This window comes from Aquila chrysaetos, chromosome Z, assembly GCF_900496995.4.
Source record: "Aquila chrysaetos chrysaetos chromosome Z, bAquChr1.4, whole genome shotgun sequence".
NCBI classification, from domain to species: domain Eukaryota; kingdom Metazoa; phylum Chordata; class Aves; order Accipitriformes; family Accipitridae; genus Aquila; species Aquila chrysaetos.
This window is the reverse complement of record NC_044030.1, coordinates 17,427,262-17,441,746: the sequence shown is the minus strand read 5'-3', so window position 1 is coordinate 17,441,746 and position 14,485 is coordinate 17,427,262. Positions and strand designations below refer to the sequence as shown.

At 45.2% G+C, this 14,485-nt stretch overlaps 1 protein-coding gene across 2 annotated transcripts; it reads right to left on the bottom strand.

The window, feature by feature from the left end:
- Positions 1-1,392: 1,392 nt before the first annotated feature.
- On the bottom strand, positions 1,393-9,073 carry ARL14EPL (ADP ribosylation factor like GTPase 14 effector protein like). Of its 2 annotated transcripts, none has more exons than XM_030004769.1 (5): positions 8,958-9,073; positions 7,415-7,496; positions 3,632-3,751; positions 2,049-2,188; positions 1,393-1,686 (listed from the first exon to the last, which is right to left on the bottom strand). In XM_030004769.1, the coding sequence occupies exons 1-5, from the start codon at positions 8,984-8,986 to the stop codon at positions 1,464-1,466; spliced, it is 594 nt and encodes a 197-aa protein (XP_029860629.1). In that variant the 5' UTR covers positions 8,987-9,073; the 3' UTR covers positions 1,393-1,463. The 2 variants fall into 2 exon arrangements, with proteins under 2 accessions (XP_029860629.1, XP_029860632.1); XM_030004772.1 differs by having other exon boundaries at positions 2,049-2,185.
- Positions 9,074-14,485: the final 5,412 nt, after the last annotated feature.

Here is a 14,485-nt window from a genome sequence, read left to right as displayed (position 1 = left end):
TGCCATCTTCCTGTCCACGTAAATCAACTCTAACTTCTTGAAGAGCTGCTTATTCGATCAACTTCAGCATGAGTCTGTGGCACACCTGGAACAAGAAACCAATCCCTGACTACTGTGGCAGGATTTCCACCTACCTTAAGAAATATAGCTCAGAGATGATGTGGGCTATTTGGACTCTTGGCACAAGTCAAAGGATACTTTGGGACCAGTGAGGTATATGACAGAACAGCACCAGATCCAACTGCCAAACAGAGAGTGTTTTAACCACCACAGCAAATATTCTTATGAAGTTTTTTGGTACTGGGTGTGTTTATGCTACAGGCTTAAGTACTGAGGTGTCATTAGTTGAGAGGAACAACAAATCTTTCCAAGGTATCAAGTCAGAAGGAGATTGTGGTGTTAAGGAATTCTTGGGATCTGTTCCAGGAAGTTTATTCTGCTGGGAGATATCTCTGCCTTGGAGCAGGAGGTCTCTGTCCACAGAGAATGACCTCCTGTAGGTGAGAAAAGTGGTGCCACATTTGAAGCTGGGAGAGTCTCCTCAAAAACAGCAAGCACTGGGCCCAATGAATGATTCCCCACTAGCAGCACACTCCTGGAGATTGCCTGTGGCAATCTGCAGCCTTCCCCCCTTCAAGATCCAGAGGGACCCTCACTCCTCAAAAAGGGTGTGACTGCCCATCATGAATGAGAACACCTACCTAATAAGAAGACTGGGTGTAAGTTATGGTATTTGAAATCTGTCATGTCTTGCATGAAGATGAAACTCCTGGAACTGAAGAGACTTCTCTGTTCAGAGGAAAAAATATCCAATCCGTTTATCTCCAGTTATATAATTAATGACTGGTCAAGGTTGAGTGTGCCATATGCTGTAAAAAAAATGCTGACTGAACATGTTGGTTTCAGTCTTGTAGCCTGGGCAGCAAGAAGAATTGCAGTCATTTCCACTCTCCTCTATATACAGAGGGACATGGAAAGTCGTGACCTAGTTTCAAAGAACTGTTATCTCAAATGACCCCTGCCTCATTTATACAAGACGTGAATGCATCAGAAGGAAAAGACACTTGGACAAGCATTCACAAAAGAGCGAGCAGTGTTACACATCTGAGTAAATGAACAAGCAGAGAAATTGGCAAGAAAAAAAACTCATTACAAGTAATGTGGTTCAACTTCCCAGAGTAAGAAAATTGTCTTCCCACAGCAGTCCAGTCACCTTCAGTTTTAGAAAGTAAAGATTTAGAGAGGACTGACTAGATGCCTCAGTAAAGCTCACAAGGATGAGGAAGAATGAAATGCATACTTTTACTTAATGGGGAAGGTTAAAGTCTGCTAGGTAGGCAGCAATAAAGAAGCACAAGCCCCACTGCCAGGCACTTCACTAGAGACAATTCATAAAGCCAAGATTTACTTTAATAAAATGTGAAGAAGAACTTTGCTCAGGTGCAAAAACTACCAGAAAAAAATCAGTCAGGGACAGAAAATGGCAACACACTGATCACATTCCCAGCTTCAGTTTCAATTGTATCATAAACCCATTTCCTGTTGCAGCGACATTCTGGTCCGCATTTGTTTGAATTGCATTTGGGGCAGGGATAGAAGCAACCCAGGCAGTTCTTTTCCAGGCAATCACACAAATCAATGTTATTACAAAGCAGCCTGCCATGTTTGTCATACTTCTTTGTAGTTCTGCAAAAGAGAAGAAAAAGTGATTCTCAGAGAATGCTTCAACATGTTCAAAGACTAAACCAAATAAATGCAGAAAACATCTGTCCAGGAGCAAATATTTCCTCTTTAACAACCTCACAGCGTAATGAAATACCAGCATTATATCCTAATTGCAACAGCCACTGTTATTAAAAATGAAAGGGTGCCAAAGAAGTAAATCAAAATTCTCTTGTCACACAGAAAAAACTTATTTTCCCAACACAGCTTTCATGTGTAATAAGAAATCTGTCTGCAAAATATTATGCTTTTATTAATTTAATTTATATTCAGTAAACAGCATACTAGACATTTTTTAAAATAAGTAATAAATTAGCACATCTTACTTGCGCTTATTAAAAAGACCTTGTTTCATCTGTGACATGCACACTTTCTTTTTCTGCTCTCTAGTTTCAGGATTGAAGTCAGCTACCTGAGGTCCTGGATTTTGAAAGGCTAAGCATTTTAATTGTCTCTCAAGTTGCTGCTATAAAGAAACAACAGAAAGTTTATAATTAGTACAATTAGAACAAATATTTACTAGCTGCCAAATGTCCTCACTTGCTTTCAAATGACATTAAAATTAATATTCTTGATAACTTAACACAGGTAGGAAAACAAAGCAACCTAAATTAAGATCACACTGTTTAAAATGTTTGCTTGTCTAACTGTTAATTGAGTATTCCTTTGACCGACTGTGCATCCTGACAGGAAAGGGAACCATGACCCTGAATACATGATTGGTACAGTGGTGTAGAGTATGAAAGTTGTCTTGTGGGAGGGAGAACCATGTATTTTTTTCTTCTACTTTATCCATAATGTAAAAGCAAGTACTATGATTATAAGCATCTCAGCTGGATTCACCCTTACCTTCACTGCTCCCTCAGATGCCTAGAAACCATCTTTGTCCAAATAATCTGGGGGCAAGAGAAATGTCTGGAGGGGCAACTAGTGCAGGAAAGAAGCATTTGCACAAGTGAGGAGTATGAAAAAAGCATAGACAAAAATAAAGAACCTAAACTGAGCAAAGTTTTTGAGAAATAGGAGGGAGCATTTTCTTGCCTACTTTATGGAATTCGTGTTTGCAGTTAGCTAAAACTGCTAAATAGTTTTGGAGGTTAAAACATCAGGTCTCTGTATGGCCATTCCACATAGCCCATGTAGGTTGAAAGTCATGCCTAAAGTCAATGCAAACCATCATAGGCATTTTGTCAAACAATTTCTCTTTGGACAATAACTGTGGACATTGCACATACATTTGTCATTCATTATGCAAAGGCACAAACTTACATACAAATTTATCTTTTCTCCTCTTTGGTAAATGGAGGTGACTTGCCACCCCTCAGCCTTCCTGGTATATGTCATTCCTTTCAGAGTCCACAGTCATTTTTTACAAACAAGTGAGTGCCTTCATTGCTTCTCATGAGGAAAGCAATGGCAGTTCAGTCCAATCTGCTGATACAGTGATTTGGAAATAACTGTGCACTTGAGTGCACTTATTTACAAAGTCGTTGATGCTGTGCACCTTCAGTTACATCCTCCTGAAAACCTATAGGGTTATCTCATGCACCTACACTATTCAGACTTTTCTGCTTTTGAGTCTGGGGTAGATTTTCAGTGCAGAAAATATGCCTCAGCATCATCATTGTCCATGATCCTGAATTATGCAATTTCATGTCAGAAGCAAATAATAAGCTATGGAGATAGTCCTCCCTCTAAGAGTACTCTCCTATTTCCCTACTTACTATTTCATTTGATCTCAGAAGTGCTCTTAGCCCTCTAAATGACTGCACTGCAAACTTGACTCATTTCACTGTTGTTATTACTGATATTTCCCTATTGATTCTAGCTTTTTATTTTTGTAATTATAGAAGACATTAAAGGCAATGGTAAGTATCTTGATAATAAAATGGTACTGGAGAAATCATACCAATTGTTTTTGTGATACTGAGCAGTCCTTAGCAGGAGAGACATTTCCTTCTGCAGGTGTTTCCTGGGCAGAATTGCTTTTCTTGCAGTTTTCTTCTGCATGATCACTTATTTGACTACCCTTGTGAAATACATACATACATGTGTGTTAGACATATACAGAAGTGTGAGATTCCCAGAATTTTAAGTGAAGGTTTTAAGGTGAGCAGGTGATATTCATACTATGTTTTTATGTATTCTTAACCAACAGCAAATGCAGAACAAAATGTGGCTTAGTATCAGCCTCGATTTTAAAACTGTATTAAAATAATATAACTAACATAAACAAAAGCTGTATCACCAAAGCCACTCTATAATTTGTCAAGCAAACCTCGGAAAATCTTTAGTGTTTAAATAACACAGAAAGTGAAAGAAATACTGTCATCTCTGAATCTGTTACTGGCACCGCTTCACCGCATTGTCACCTTTAATGTAAAGGTGAGAAGCGTTATTCTTACAGAACACATAAAAGCAATCGGCGATGTGCAGCGGAAATGATAACAGCACGCAGCGGCAGTCATATTTCTCTTACCAGCAGGTGACACTGTTGTCCTAGCTGCGGTTCTGTTTGCAAGGCTCCAAAAAACAGCGGCCGCGGGGACGGGGAGGGGGAGCAGAAGCGGCCTGGGCATATTCTGTGACATTATTCATAGACACCCAAAGTGTGTGTCAAAACTGTGACCATAACAACTAGACTATTCCCTGCAGATTCACAATTTTCTTCCTGAAGACTTCAACCAATGGATTAAAAGTAAACTTCTTGGCTTTTAAATCTCAGTCCTTAGCTTTGCAAAAGATTTTGTGTATAAATAGAATGTGTAACTTTTAGGTTTAATAGAAGAGAAGTGCATCACTCACACTGCTTACAAAGCACACAGAGAGGACTATGGGTTCTGTGAGTCTGTCCTACAAAGGCCATCCATCACCTCTACCCCGTCACACAGAAATGGTGGAGGCAACTATTTGGGATGGGTGTTAGCTACTTCTTCCTACCCAACTTGTGAAGCTACTTAGTTAAAACTTTTATGCAATATATGCAGTTCCAGTGCCTCACACTTTAACCCCAAACACCACGAGAAATATTTAACCTTTTGGGGAGTTCCTTCAACCCTTCCCCAGGTGCTGCCAAGTCTCTCCCATTGCCTCTGAAAGGTAGTGTAGTGGCCTCTGCCAGGTTATCTGGCACTTTAGGTTTGTTGCCCAAACCCTGTCCCAGAGAAGATCTTCACTTCACCACTGCCGAAAGGGCCAGCACCTCTCTGAGAAAAGCAGGAGAGGAGTCCAAGCCTTTAGTTCCTTCTGTTGCAGGCCCGCCCTGCAGGGTGACAGCCAAAGTGGGAATAGCAATGAGAAGGAAGAGACCTCATAACAGAAGGGGACGCTTTTTTGACAGATGAAAAGAACAGCCTTCAGCCTGTTTCGGAGAGGGTTTCCCTTTCTCCTCTTCAGTGACCTTAAGAATGACTGAGATTCTAACACTATTCACAACGGGATGTTCTACAGTAACAATTTTAGTCCTGGCACTTGAGCATCCTTTTAGGATTAGAAAAGGAAAGCTATTACCACGCAGTTAATATTTGCTATATGGGTGAGCCTGCTTTCCTACTGGAAATCTGTGAGGGACCCACAAATAAAACAAGAATGAAGGCCACTGCTCCAGAGAAAGTGAGTACTGCTCTTCATTTGTACTCAAATTGGAGTCCTGATAAGGATTTGCTTCCTACATCTCCTCTTGTGTCCAACCATGCATCCAGCATTGTTAAAGCACTTTATGAGTATGCATGACCATCATCCATGCTTGTTTTATTACAGTGTGCAGGGTCCAGGAGCAGAACAGCATCAGCAGCTACCAGTGTAAGAGGTAAGACAGAATTCCCACATGTCCTCTGGTGGTGTAAATATTTGACTCCTTTGGAAACTAGCAGTTACCTGGAGCCAAACACCCAAAATCAGAAGCCACTTTTTAAATATCAGCAGAAAAGGAGCAAGCATCTTGTTCCAAACGCATGTTTCAAACTCCCTTGCACCTCAGTGACAATATCCCACACAGAAAATGTAGTGCATTTCTGTCTCCATATATATGGTAAAGATAAAGTGTTAGTTTTAATCTCCAGGAAAGATACTCAAAAATGATGCAGAGTGTGACTAGGAAACTGTGCAAGATTCAGAAACTGCTTGAGACTCACAGGACTGGTTACCCTCCATAGCATGTTCTGAAAGAGGATAGGGGAACGAGGGAGACTGTGAGACTCAGACATCCACTCTCAAGTCTGCAGAACCTAATTATCCAAAGGAAAGTATTCTGGGTCCTGAAGCAGAGTTTTTCATCTACTGTTTTTGGTCTGGCTGTAGTGATAATCCAGGGGCAATCCACGAAACACTAGTCTCTTCCATAAAAATTTAAACTCTGAGGACAACCATCAGTTGCACTCTTCCTCCACCAAAACCTGTGTTCTCCCACACCTTTTCAACACAGCAAGTACTTCCTGGAGGTGATCATCCACATCTCAATATCCCACTGTGGCTGTAGCATATGACTAAGAACTGGCAATTTCATGCCAGACCCTTGGCACAGCTGACAAGGCTAAAAGCAGATCAAGGGAGGAAGAAAATCAGAGGCTGTGTGATATTAAAAGAGACTTGGTCTTATCCAAGAGACAGATGTTTCTGCTCAGAGAACAGTTTTAGAAGATGTTGGGATTTGGAAGGAACTGCATTTGTTTATGATTTTCATAAGAGAAATATTTTTCTCTATCTGCTCTTTCAAGAATTTAATATTTGTATTTATGATCCTTGCAGATTGCACTGCTAAATATTTCAGCTGGTGTGAAATGTGGTGACTGGCATTCCAGACACTTCAGGCTGCTTGATCTCAGCAGCCTAAAAAGCTATTATGTCTGCAAGGCTTGCCAGAGTGAAGGCACATTGTTTTCAAGTTGTATTTGTTCATGCCATTGGAGACTGTCTGGCTGAGATCTGTAAGCACATTCACCACCTTCACCAGGGCAAGACAAGATGCTGTCCCTATGGCTTTAATCTCCCTTTGCCCACATGGATTAGACTGACCCATTGCAATAGTCCCATCTTCCTCATAGCCTAGCTCTGCAGAGGTGTCTGTGGGCTCAGAAACCAGCAGTCAGGTGTGTGGCACATTCAAGTATGCATCTCGAAATCTCTATAGGACATCTGGTGCCAGTCAAATTAAGAATGAGAATAAATTAATCTTCCTCAGGATCAGCTATGGACTGAGCTGTAAAGATGTGGAAAGGCGACTTACCAACTAGTCCATGCCTTCTCTCATAGCCCCAAATGTGCATGTGTGTTCAGAAGATGGCCTTGAAGCCAGCCAGGAAACATAGACCAGATGAAGAAATAGGTCTCGTCTCTTGTAACTCATCTGGTTTCCCAGAAAACTGATCAATATGGTGACAGAGCAATGGCCCATTCTGTGACAGGACCCTGGAGGAGCAAATCCCACCCTCTCCCAGTAAAATAAAACAAATCCTCATGAGTTTTCCCTGCCAAACCCAGAGCCTTTCTGCCATATCTGGAAGTGAGGGATCCTTTAGCTGAAATCTAAAATATAATTATAAAATCATGTGCGTCTTCTGATTGTCATACAATAGGCAGAAGAGATCTGCCAGACTTACATTCTGAAAACCTGCAGTTCTAAAGGGCGTATGTTCAGTTCAGAGCAGACAGCAAGAGAGAAAGGAGGTTCTCCAGAATTTTAAATTGCACTTACCAAAGGAAGGGGCTGGCACAGCGTGGGTTTACTGCTGCACGATTCCTCTGATAGTGGAAGTACGACATTAGCCCCAGAGCGACTGAAACAGAAGACAAATAATCAAAATAGCGCTCCCCAGAGAAGCAAGCTGAAGACAGTGCCAGGTAACTGTCTTAAAGGACCTCACACTTTCTGTCTCATTAATAATGGCTTTTAAATAGTACTTAGCACAAAGAGTGGGAATTGAGAAATTATATAAACTGTGATGAGAGTCCTCATTTATTACTTGCATCTGTGGTATGTTCACAGAGCAAATGTATTTCTTAGAGCTCTTTTTTCTTAAAGGTAAGTAAACAAAAGTACTGTAATAACTACTGCATTTTACAAAAATTGAGGGTTGTTTTTTTTAGGACATGGATGTAGTAAAGGAATATTTTACCACTTCAGACAAAACATTCTGGATTCTGTTCACCACCTCCGACAGACAAAAGTTATCAAATAAATATGGTCCCCAATAGGTAAAGTGACAATGCAACCTCACAGTTCAGCTTTCTGCCTTTCAGGGTCGTTTGTTGCACTAGTGGAGACAACTTGGGCTCCTCCTGTTACCTCCAGATGCCAATTTCCATCACGCTGCAATCACTTATGGCTTTCATTACTCTTCTCTAGAACACAGCTAAATCCTAATAAACATCCAAAACTGTCAAGTCTTATAAATTCTCCTGTTGCACTTAGACAAATAGTCCAACTTGTCTTTTTTATCTTCAGCAGCAGCATCCATCCATTCTCTGAGGTATTTCACAACCCAGCCTGAGGGCAAGTAAATTTATTATTTACCACACTATTTTCTTTACCTCCAAACACTTTTAAATACAAAAGTTGATGTAACATTCTAGCAGCAGACCTTAGCTAGGTGATTTAAATGCTGCTACATGTACCTTCATTTTGCTCCACAGGCTGTTTTCCTTGTCATGAAAAATGAACCAGAAATCCCTCAAGGGAAAAAAAATTCACCATCTCCAAGGTACTCATACAGCAGCAACCCACAAACAAAAACCTACAACCTGTTTTATTCTCTTATATTTTTTCCAATGTTCTTCTGATTTCTTCATATTCTACATAATGGAGAAAACAGGAATTATTAACTCTATAAATATGAAATTTATTATTAAGCCACCTTATATTTAATATCTCCTTTTCTTCCATTTTGCTAATACTTACATATGTGTAGCTGAACTGTTTCTGAATTGTTTGTGCATGAGTTATGATATTTGTTTATCATGGCATACATGATAACGTGCAGCCTGCAATCTACTCAGAACAGTTTTTACTGAGTGGGTGGTAGGGGACAAGTAAGTGAGGATGTACATGTAGATTAAAATCTTAGGTGACATTCAGCAAGACCGATTCTGGTGGTGAAACTCCTAATGGTTCCTTCAGGGACAAGTCTTCCCCACCATGAGCATGTGACTGTAAATAAGTTTTGGAGATATGGTAAAAATGTCCTTACTATTTGTAGGGGGAAGGAGGGGAAGAAAAACAAAGAAATGGTTACAGATACGTTAAACTTCTTTTAAGCTTCCTGGGCATTATCCAATGTCAAGCTGATTGCTCCTTGTACACCTTAGTTCACTCTGCCACACGGTGTGCTCAGTAGCATCCTGTGGCCAGTACAAACGGGGCAGCTGAAGAGAAAAAAAAAAAAAAATGCATTTTTCAGTGTTAAAAATTAATCTGTAATGTTCTTACCCCATTGGAAAATGGTTTCCTGGGACTTTATGATTTCAGTGTTAAAACACTAACACAGAGTGGTCTTAGTGATGCTCCTCGCATTTTCTAATTCATTTCCCCCTCCTCCTCCCCCCCCCGCCCCCCCCCCCGCCCCATTTGTTCTAAACTGCCGGGTTTATCAGGTGTTTCTGCCTCTTGTTTTCTCCTTTCTGGAAGTTCAGATCAGAAAGGGGGGGGGGGGGGGGGGCGAGCCGGTGAAACTGACAAGGAGAAAGCACACGAAAGGCAGGGAGATAATTTTAGTGGCTGAGATGCCAAGGAGAAGAGGCTGTGAAAGGCTTGCGTGAGGCACAAGGGGAGAACAAAACACCTTCCTCCAGGGAAGACTGTAAATCCTCCTTGTCGACCAGCCCGGCACTCCCGGTGCTGACAGAGCACCTCACGGCTTGTTTAGCGCCCTGCCTTCCACGCAGCCGAAGAGAGGCGGCAAAAGCGGCCGCTTCCTCCTACCCACCGCTTTGTTACCGAGCCCGGAGCCAGAGATCTGGCCTTAGCATCTTCTTGACCGGTCTCAGGAGGGCTGCTGCCTCGGCAGCGGGCTCTGATCCCATCTCCCGACACCCCCAAAAGCTCGGCGTTACCGCCGGGAGCTGGGCGTCCGGCAGGCGAGGTCGCTCTCTCCGCTTTCCTCCTCTGTCAGTTACCTCCCTCCCCGCACGCTCGCCTTCCTCGCTGTTCCTCCCTCTCTGTCCCTGCTGTCGCATACGACGACGTTCCCTCTTCAAGCGCTATCTCCCCCTCTGTACCGGCTCTGTCCGGGCGCTGGCAGCGGGGGCCGTGGGGAGCTGTGCGGGCGGAGGCCGCGGGCAGCCCTGTGCCGGTCACGACGGTTCCAGTCAGTTGCGGGACGCGCCGGAGCCCCTGGGCCAAGCTGGCGTCGCCTCTGGGAAAGCCTACTTAAGAACGGGGGGAAATGCCAGGCGAGCAGAGGACTGGGGGGGGGAGAAAAACCGATAAAGCGAGGAACAGCACCAAGGTCAGCGAGACGGGCGCGGCAGGAGGCGCTGCGGGCGCCCGGAGCAGGAGCTCCCCGCAGCCCCTGGGGAGGACGCGGTGGAGCAGGTAGCCGTTCCCTGAAGGAACGGCGGCCTGTGGGAGGGACCCCACGCTGGGGCAGGGAAGCAGCATGAGGAGGAACGAGCGGCAGAGAAGAGGGGTTAGGGACTGACCTCCACCCCCATTCCTCCTTCCCGCTGGGCTGCTCGAGGGGAGGAGGTGGAAGAGTTGGGAGGGAAGACGAGCCTGGCAAAAAGGGAGGGTGGGGGAAGGTGGTGTTTTAATTTGGCGGGTTGTTTCGCACTCTCCAAGTTGATCTTAATTGGCAATAAATCAAATCAACTTCCCCAAGTCAAGTCCGTTTTGTCCATGACTGCAAGAGGTGAATGATCTCCCTGTCTTTATCTCGACACACGAGCTTTTTCACCACGTTTCCTCCCTGCGTCTTGTTGAGGAGTGAGAGAGCATCAGGACAGGCATCCCACAGCTGGCCAAGGTCAGCCCACCATCCCCGCTCAGGTCCTTGCCTCAGAGACCATCCCATCACAAAAAATGACAGACAACAGACCCCAAAAGACCAGAGCCCATTGTCCCTCTGTTGCAGGGAAGATTTTGACTTTTTGGTTAAAGAATCACCAAAAGTAGCAGCAACAGTGGGTTTACTGAAATAAGGTATTACAAAAGTGAGACTTAACAGATGGCAAGGTTCACTCTATTACTTACTGCACAGAACATAGAGTAATGATTCAAAGTTACCAACACAAAATCTTAGTGCACTATAATACAAGGTTATGCACGGTATCTTTCACTTACCAAAGATCCGCAGTTGGTAAGGGACCTGTCAGCCTCGAGGAGTGAGGAGATCACCGCCATGCAGCCAGCTGCTTAGCAGGGAGAGCTCAAAGAAGGCTCACTTAGGCTGTAGTATTTATGGAATGAAGTGGTTGGCTCGCAGTCAAATTACATGCGATAGAAAAGGTAAGCATGAGACTTCTTGTACCCACAACTTCCTTTGTTCCTTGACAAATGAGTCTTGGAAGAACCACCTGCTATTCTTGTGTTAATCACACGGTCAGTGTTCCGGTTTCCAAGCTCATATGCATCAGTGCTCACCATGTCATCCTGTTCCTGTGTGAGCTTTCAGAGAACAGGTTGGAACTAGTGAAGTTTTTGGCCCAGTTAAGGCCTAGGCCTTTACTGCCTTTGGAGCTTGAATCAAACTACCACCAGTTTGGTCAAGGAGTCGGCTCCATCCATCACACCCTGCTCCAGGAGCCTCTGCACCTCTGGCCCAGGGGATGCAAAGGTGACAGCTCTTTTTGTCCTCTGTGTCACTGCACAACACGAATGTGGCAAGGCTACTTCACTGTTCATTTATGGCACTTTAACCCCTGCCCCCTTTTCCCTAACCCATGATCACCCTTCTGGGACTTGCAACAACCCTGAAAGGAGCAGGTTGCTCCACCTGCCTCATCCGTGTGTGCTATCAATGCAGCCAGGGGGCATGTAGCTTGCACCTTGACCACCCAGGCTCCACAACCAGGTGCTTTCTCTTCACCTACCTGGGAGGCTCCTCGGGATGCCAGGGAGGAAAGGGGGCACAGGCAGAGTGAGGCAGCAGGGCAGCTGTGCCTGGAGGTGCAGAGGAGCAGTTGGCTGGTGCTCTTGGACCTTGATTAATACAGCTCTGAAGTCTCTCCTCCTACTGGGAACACCTTGGCTTACACTGATGGAGAAACTGGCAGGGAGAGCACATGGCAGCAGGGGGACAAGCGGCAACACAGGATTTCTTAGTGCCAGCCCTGCTGTTTGAAGGAAAGCTGCAAGCTGTGTGCTGTGGGACAGGTGGTGATGGTGGCTGCAGCGGAGACCATGGGACTGTATTGATGAGCACCGTCAAGGTTTAGGCAACGGTGGCTGCTGGTGGGCCAGGAACTGCTCTGTGCCTTAACAGCTGCATCCAGCTATCTCAGAAATTATAGAATCATAGAATCATTTAGGCTGGAAAAGACCTTTAAGATCATTGAGTCCAACTGTCAACCATGCCCACTAAACCATGTCCTAAAGTGCCTTCTCTACATGCTTTTTGAATACCTCCAGGGATGGTGACTCAACCACTTCCCTAGGCAGCCTGTTCCAATGCCTGACAACCCTCTCAGTAAAGAAATTTTTCCTCATATCCAACCTAAACCTCCCCTGCCTCAACTTGGGGCCGTTTCCTCTCATCCTATTGCTTGTTACTTTGAAGAAGAGACCAACACCCACCTCACTACAACCTCCTTTCAGGTAGTTGTAGAGAGCGATAAGGTCTCCCCTCAGCCTCCTTTTCTCCAGACTAAACAACCCCCGCTCCCTCAGCCGCTCCCCACAGGACTTGTGCTCCAGGCCCCTCACCAGCTTCGTTGCCCTTCTCTGGACACGCTCCAGCACCTCAATGTCTTTCCTGGAGTGAGGGGCCCAAAACTGAACACAGCACTCGAGGTGCGGCCTCACCAGTGCAGAGTACAGGGGAACAACCACCTCCCTGCTCCTGCTGGCCATGTTATTTCTGATACAGGCCAGGATGCCATTGGCCTTCTTGGCCACCTGGCACACTGCTGCCACATATTCAGCCGGCTGTCAACCAGCACCCCCAGGTCTTTCTCTGCCGGGCAGCTTTCCAGCCACTCTTCCCCAAGCCTGTAGCATTGCATGGGGTTGTCGTGACCCAAGAGTAGGACCCGGCACTGAGCCTTGTTGAACCTCATACAATTGGCCTTGGCCCATCGATCCAGCCTGTCCAGATCCCTCTGTAGAGCCTTCCTACCCTCGAGCAGATCAACCCTCCCTCCCAACTTGGTGTCACCTGCAGATTTACTGAGGGTGCACTCGATCCCCTCGTCCAGACCATTGATAGAGACATTAAACAGAACTGGCCCCAATACTGAGCCCTGGGGAACACCACTTGTGACTGGCCGCCAACTGGATTTAACTCCAGTCACCACCACTCTTTGGGCCCAGCCATCCAGCCAGTTTTTATGTAGTGAAGAGTACACCCGTCCAAGCCATGAGCAGCCATTTTCTCCAGGAAAACACTGTGGGAAATGGTGCCAAAGGCTTTACTGAAGTCCAGGTAGACAACAGCCACAGCCCTTCCCTCATCCACTAGGCGGGTCACCTGGTCATAGAAGGAGATCAGGTTGGTCAAGCAGGACCTGCCTTTCATGAACCCATGCTGGCTGGGCCTGATCCCCTGCACATGCCACGTGAGTGGACTCAAGATGAACCACTCCATAATCTTCCCCAGTACCGAGTTCAGGCTGACAGGCCTGTAGTTCCGTGGATCCTCCCTCTGATCCTTCTTGTAAATGGGCATCACATTGGCAAGCCTCCAGTTGTCTGGGACCTCCCCTGTTGACCAGGATCACCGATAGATGATGGAGAGTGGCTTGGCAAGCTCCTCCGCCAGCTCCGTCAGTACTCTTGGATGGATCCTGTCTGGTCCCATAGACTTGTTTGTGTCCAGGTGGCCTAGCATGTCATTAACTGCTTCCTCCTGGATTATGGGGGTATATTCTGCTCTCTGTCCCTGTCTTTCCAGCTCAGGGGGCTGAGTACCCTGAGGATAATTGGTCTCATTATTAAAGACTGAGGCAAAGAAGGCATCAACTACCTCAGCCTTTTCCTCATCTCTGGTGGCAATGTTCCCCTCTGTATCCAGTAAATGACGGATACTCTTCTTGGCTCTCTTTTTACTGTTAACGTATTTGTAAAAACATTTTTTCTTGTCTCTTACAATAGTGGCCAGATTGAGTTCTAGCTGAGCTTTTGCTTTTCTAATTTCCTCTCTGCATGACCTAACAAGATGCCTGTACTCTTCCTGAGTTGCCTGCCTTTTCTTCCAAAGATGGTGAACTCTCCTTTTTTTCTTGAGTCCTAGCAAAAGCTCCCTATTCAGCCAGGCCAGTCATCTTCCTCAGCGGTTTGTCTTGCGGCGCATGGGAATAGCCTGGTCCTGAGCCATTACGATTTCCTTCCTGAAGAATGTCCAGCCTCCCTGGACCCCTTTGCCCTTCAGGACAGTCTCTCAAGAGACTCTCTCAACCAGTGTCCTGAAAAGGCCAAAGTTTGCCCTCCAGAAGTCCATAGTGGTGGTTTTGCTGACCACCTTCCTTGCCTCAACAAAAATTGAGAATTCTATCATTTCATGGTTGCTAAGCCTGAGATGGCCTCTGTCCATTACAACTCCCACCAGTCCTTCCCTGTTTGTAAACAGTAGGTCTAGCAAGGTTCCTCCCCTCGTAGGCTCACCTACCAGCTGTG

Coding starts and splice junctions, on each gene's coding strand:
- ARL14EPL (XM_030004769.1), bottom strand. CDS start 8,986: ATGCCCAGGAAGCTTAAAAGAAGTTTAAC. Junction 7,497..8,957: donor AAGCTTAAAAGAAGTTTAAC/GTATCTGTAACC, acceptor CTTCTGTTTCAG/TCGCTCTGGGGCTAATGTCG. Junction 2,189..3,631: donor CAGTATCACAAAAACAATTG/GTATGATTTCTC, acceptor GTTTCTTTATAG/CAGCAACTTGAGAGACAATT.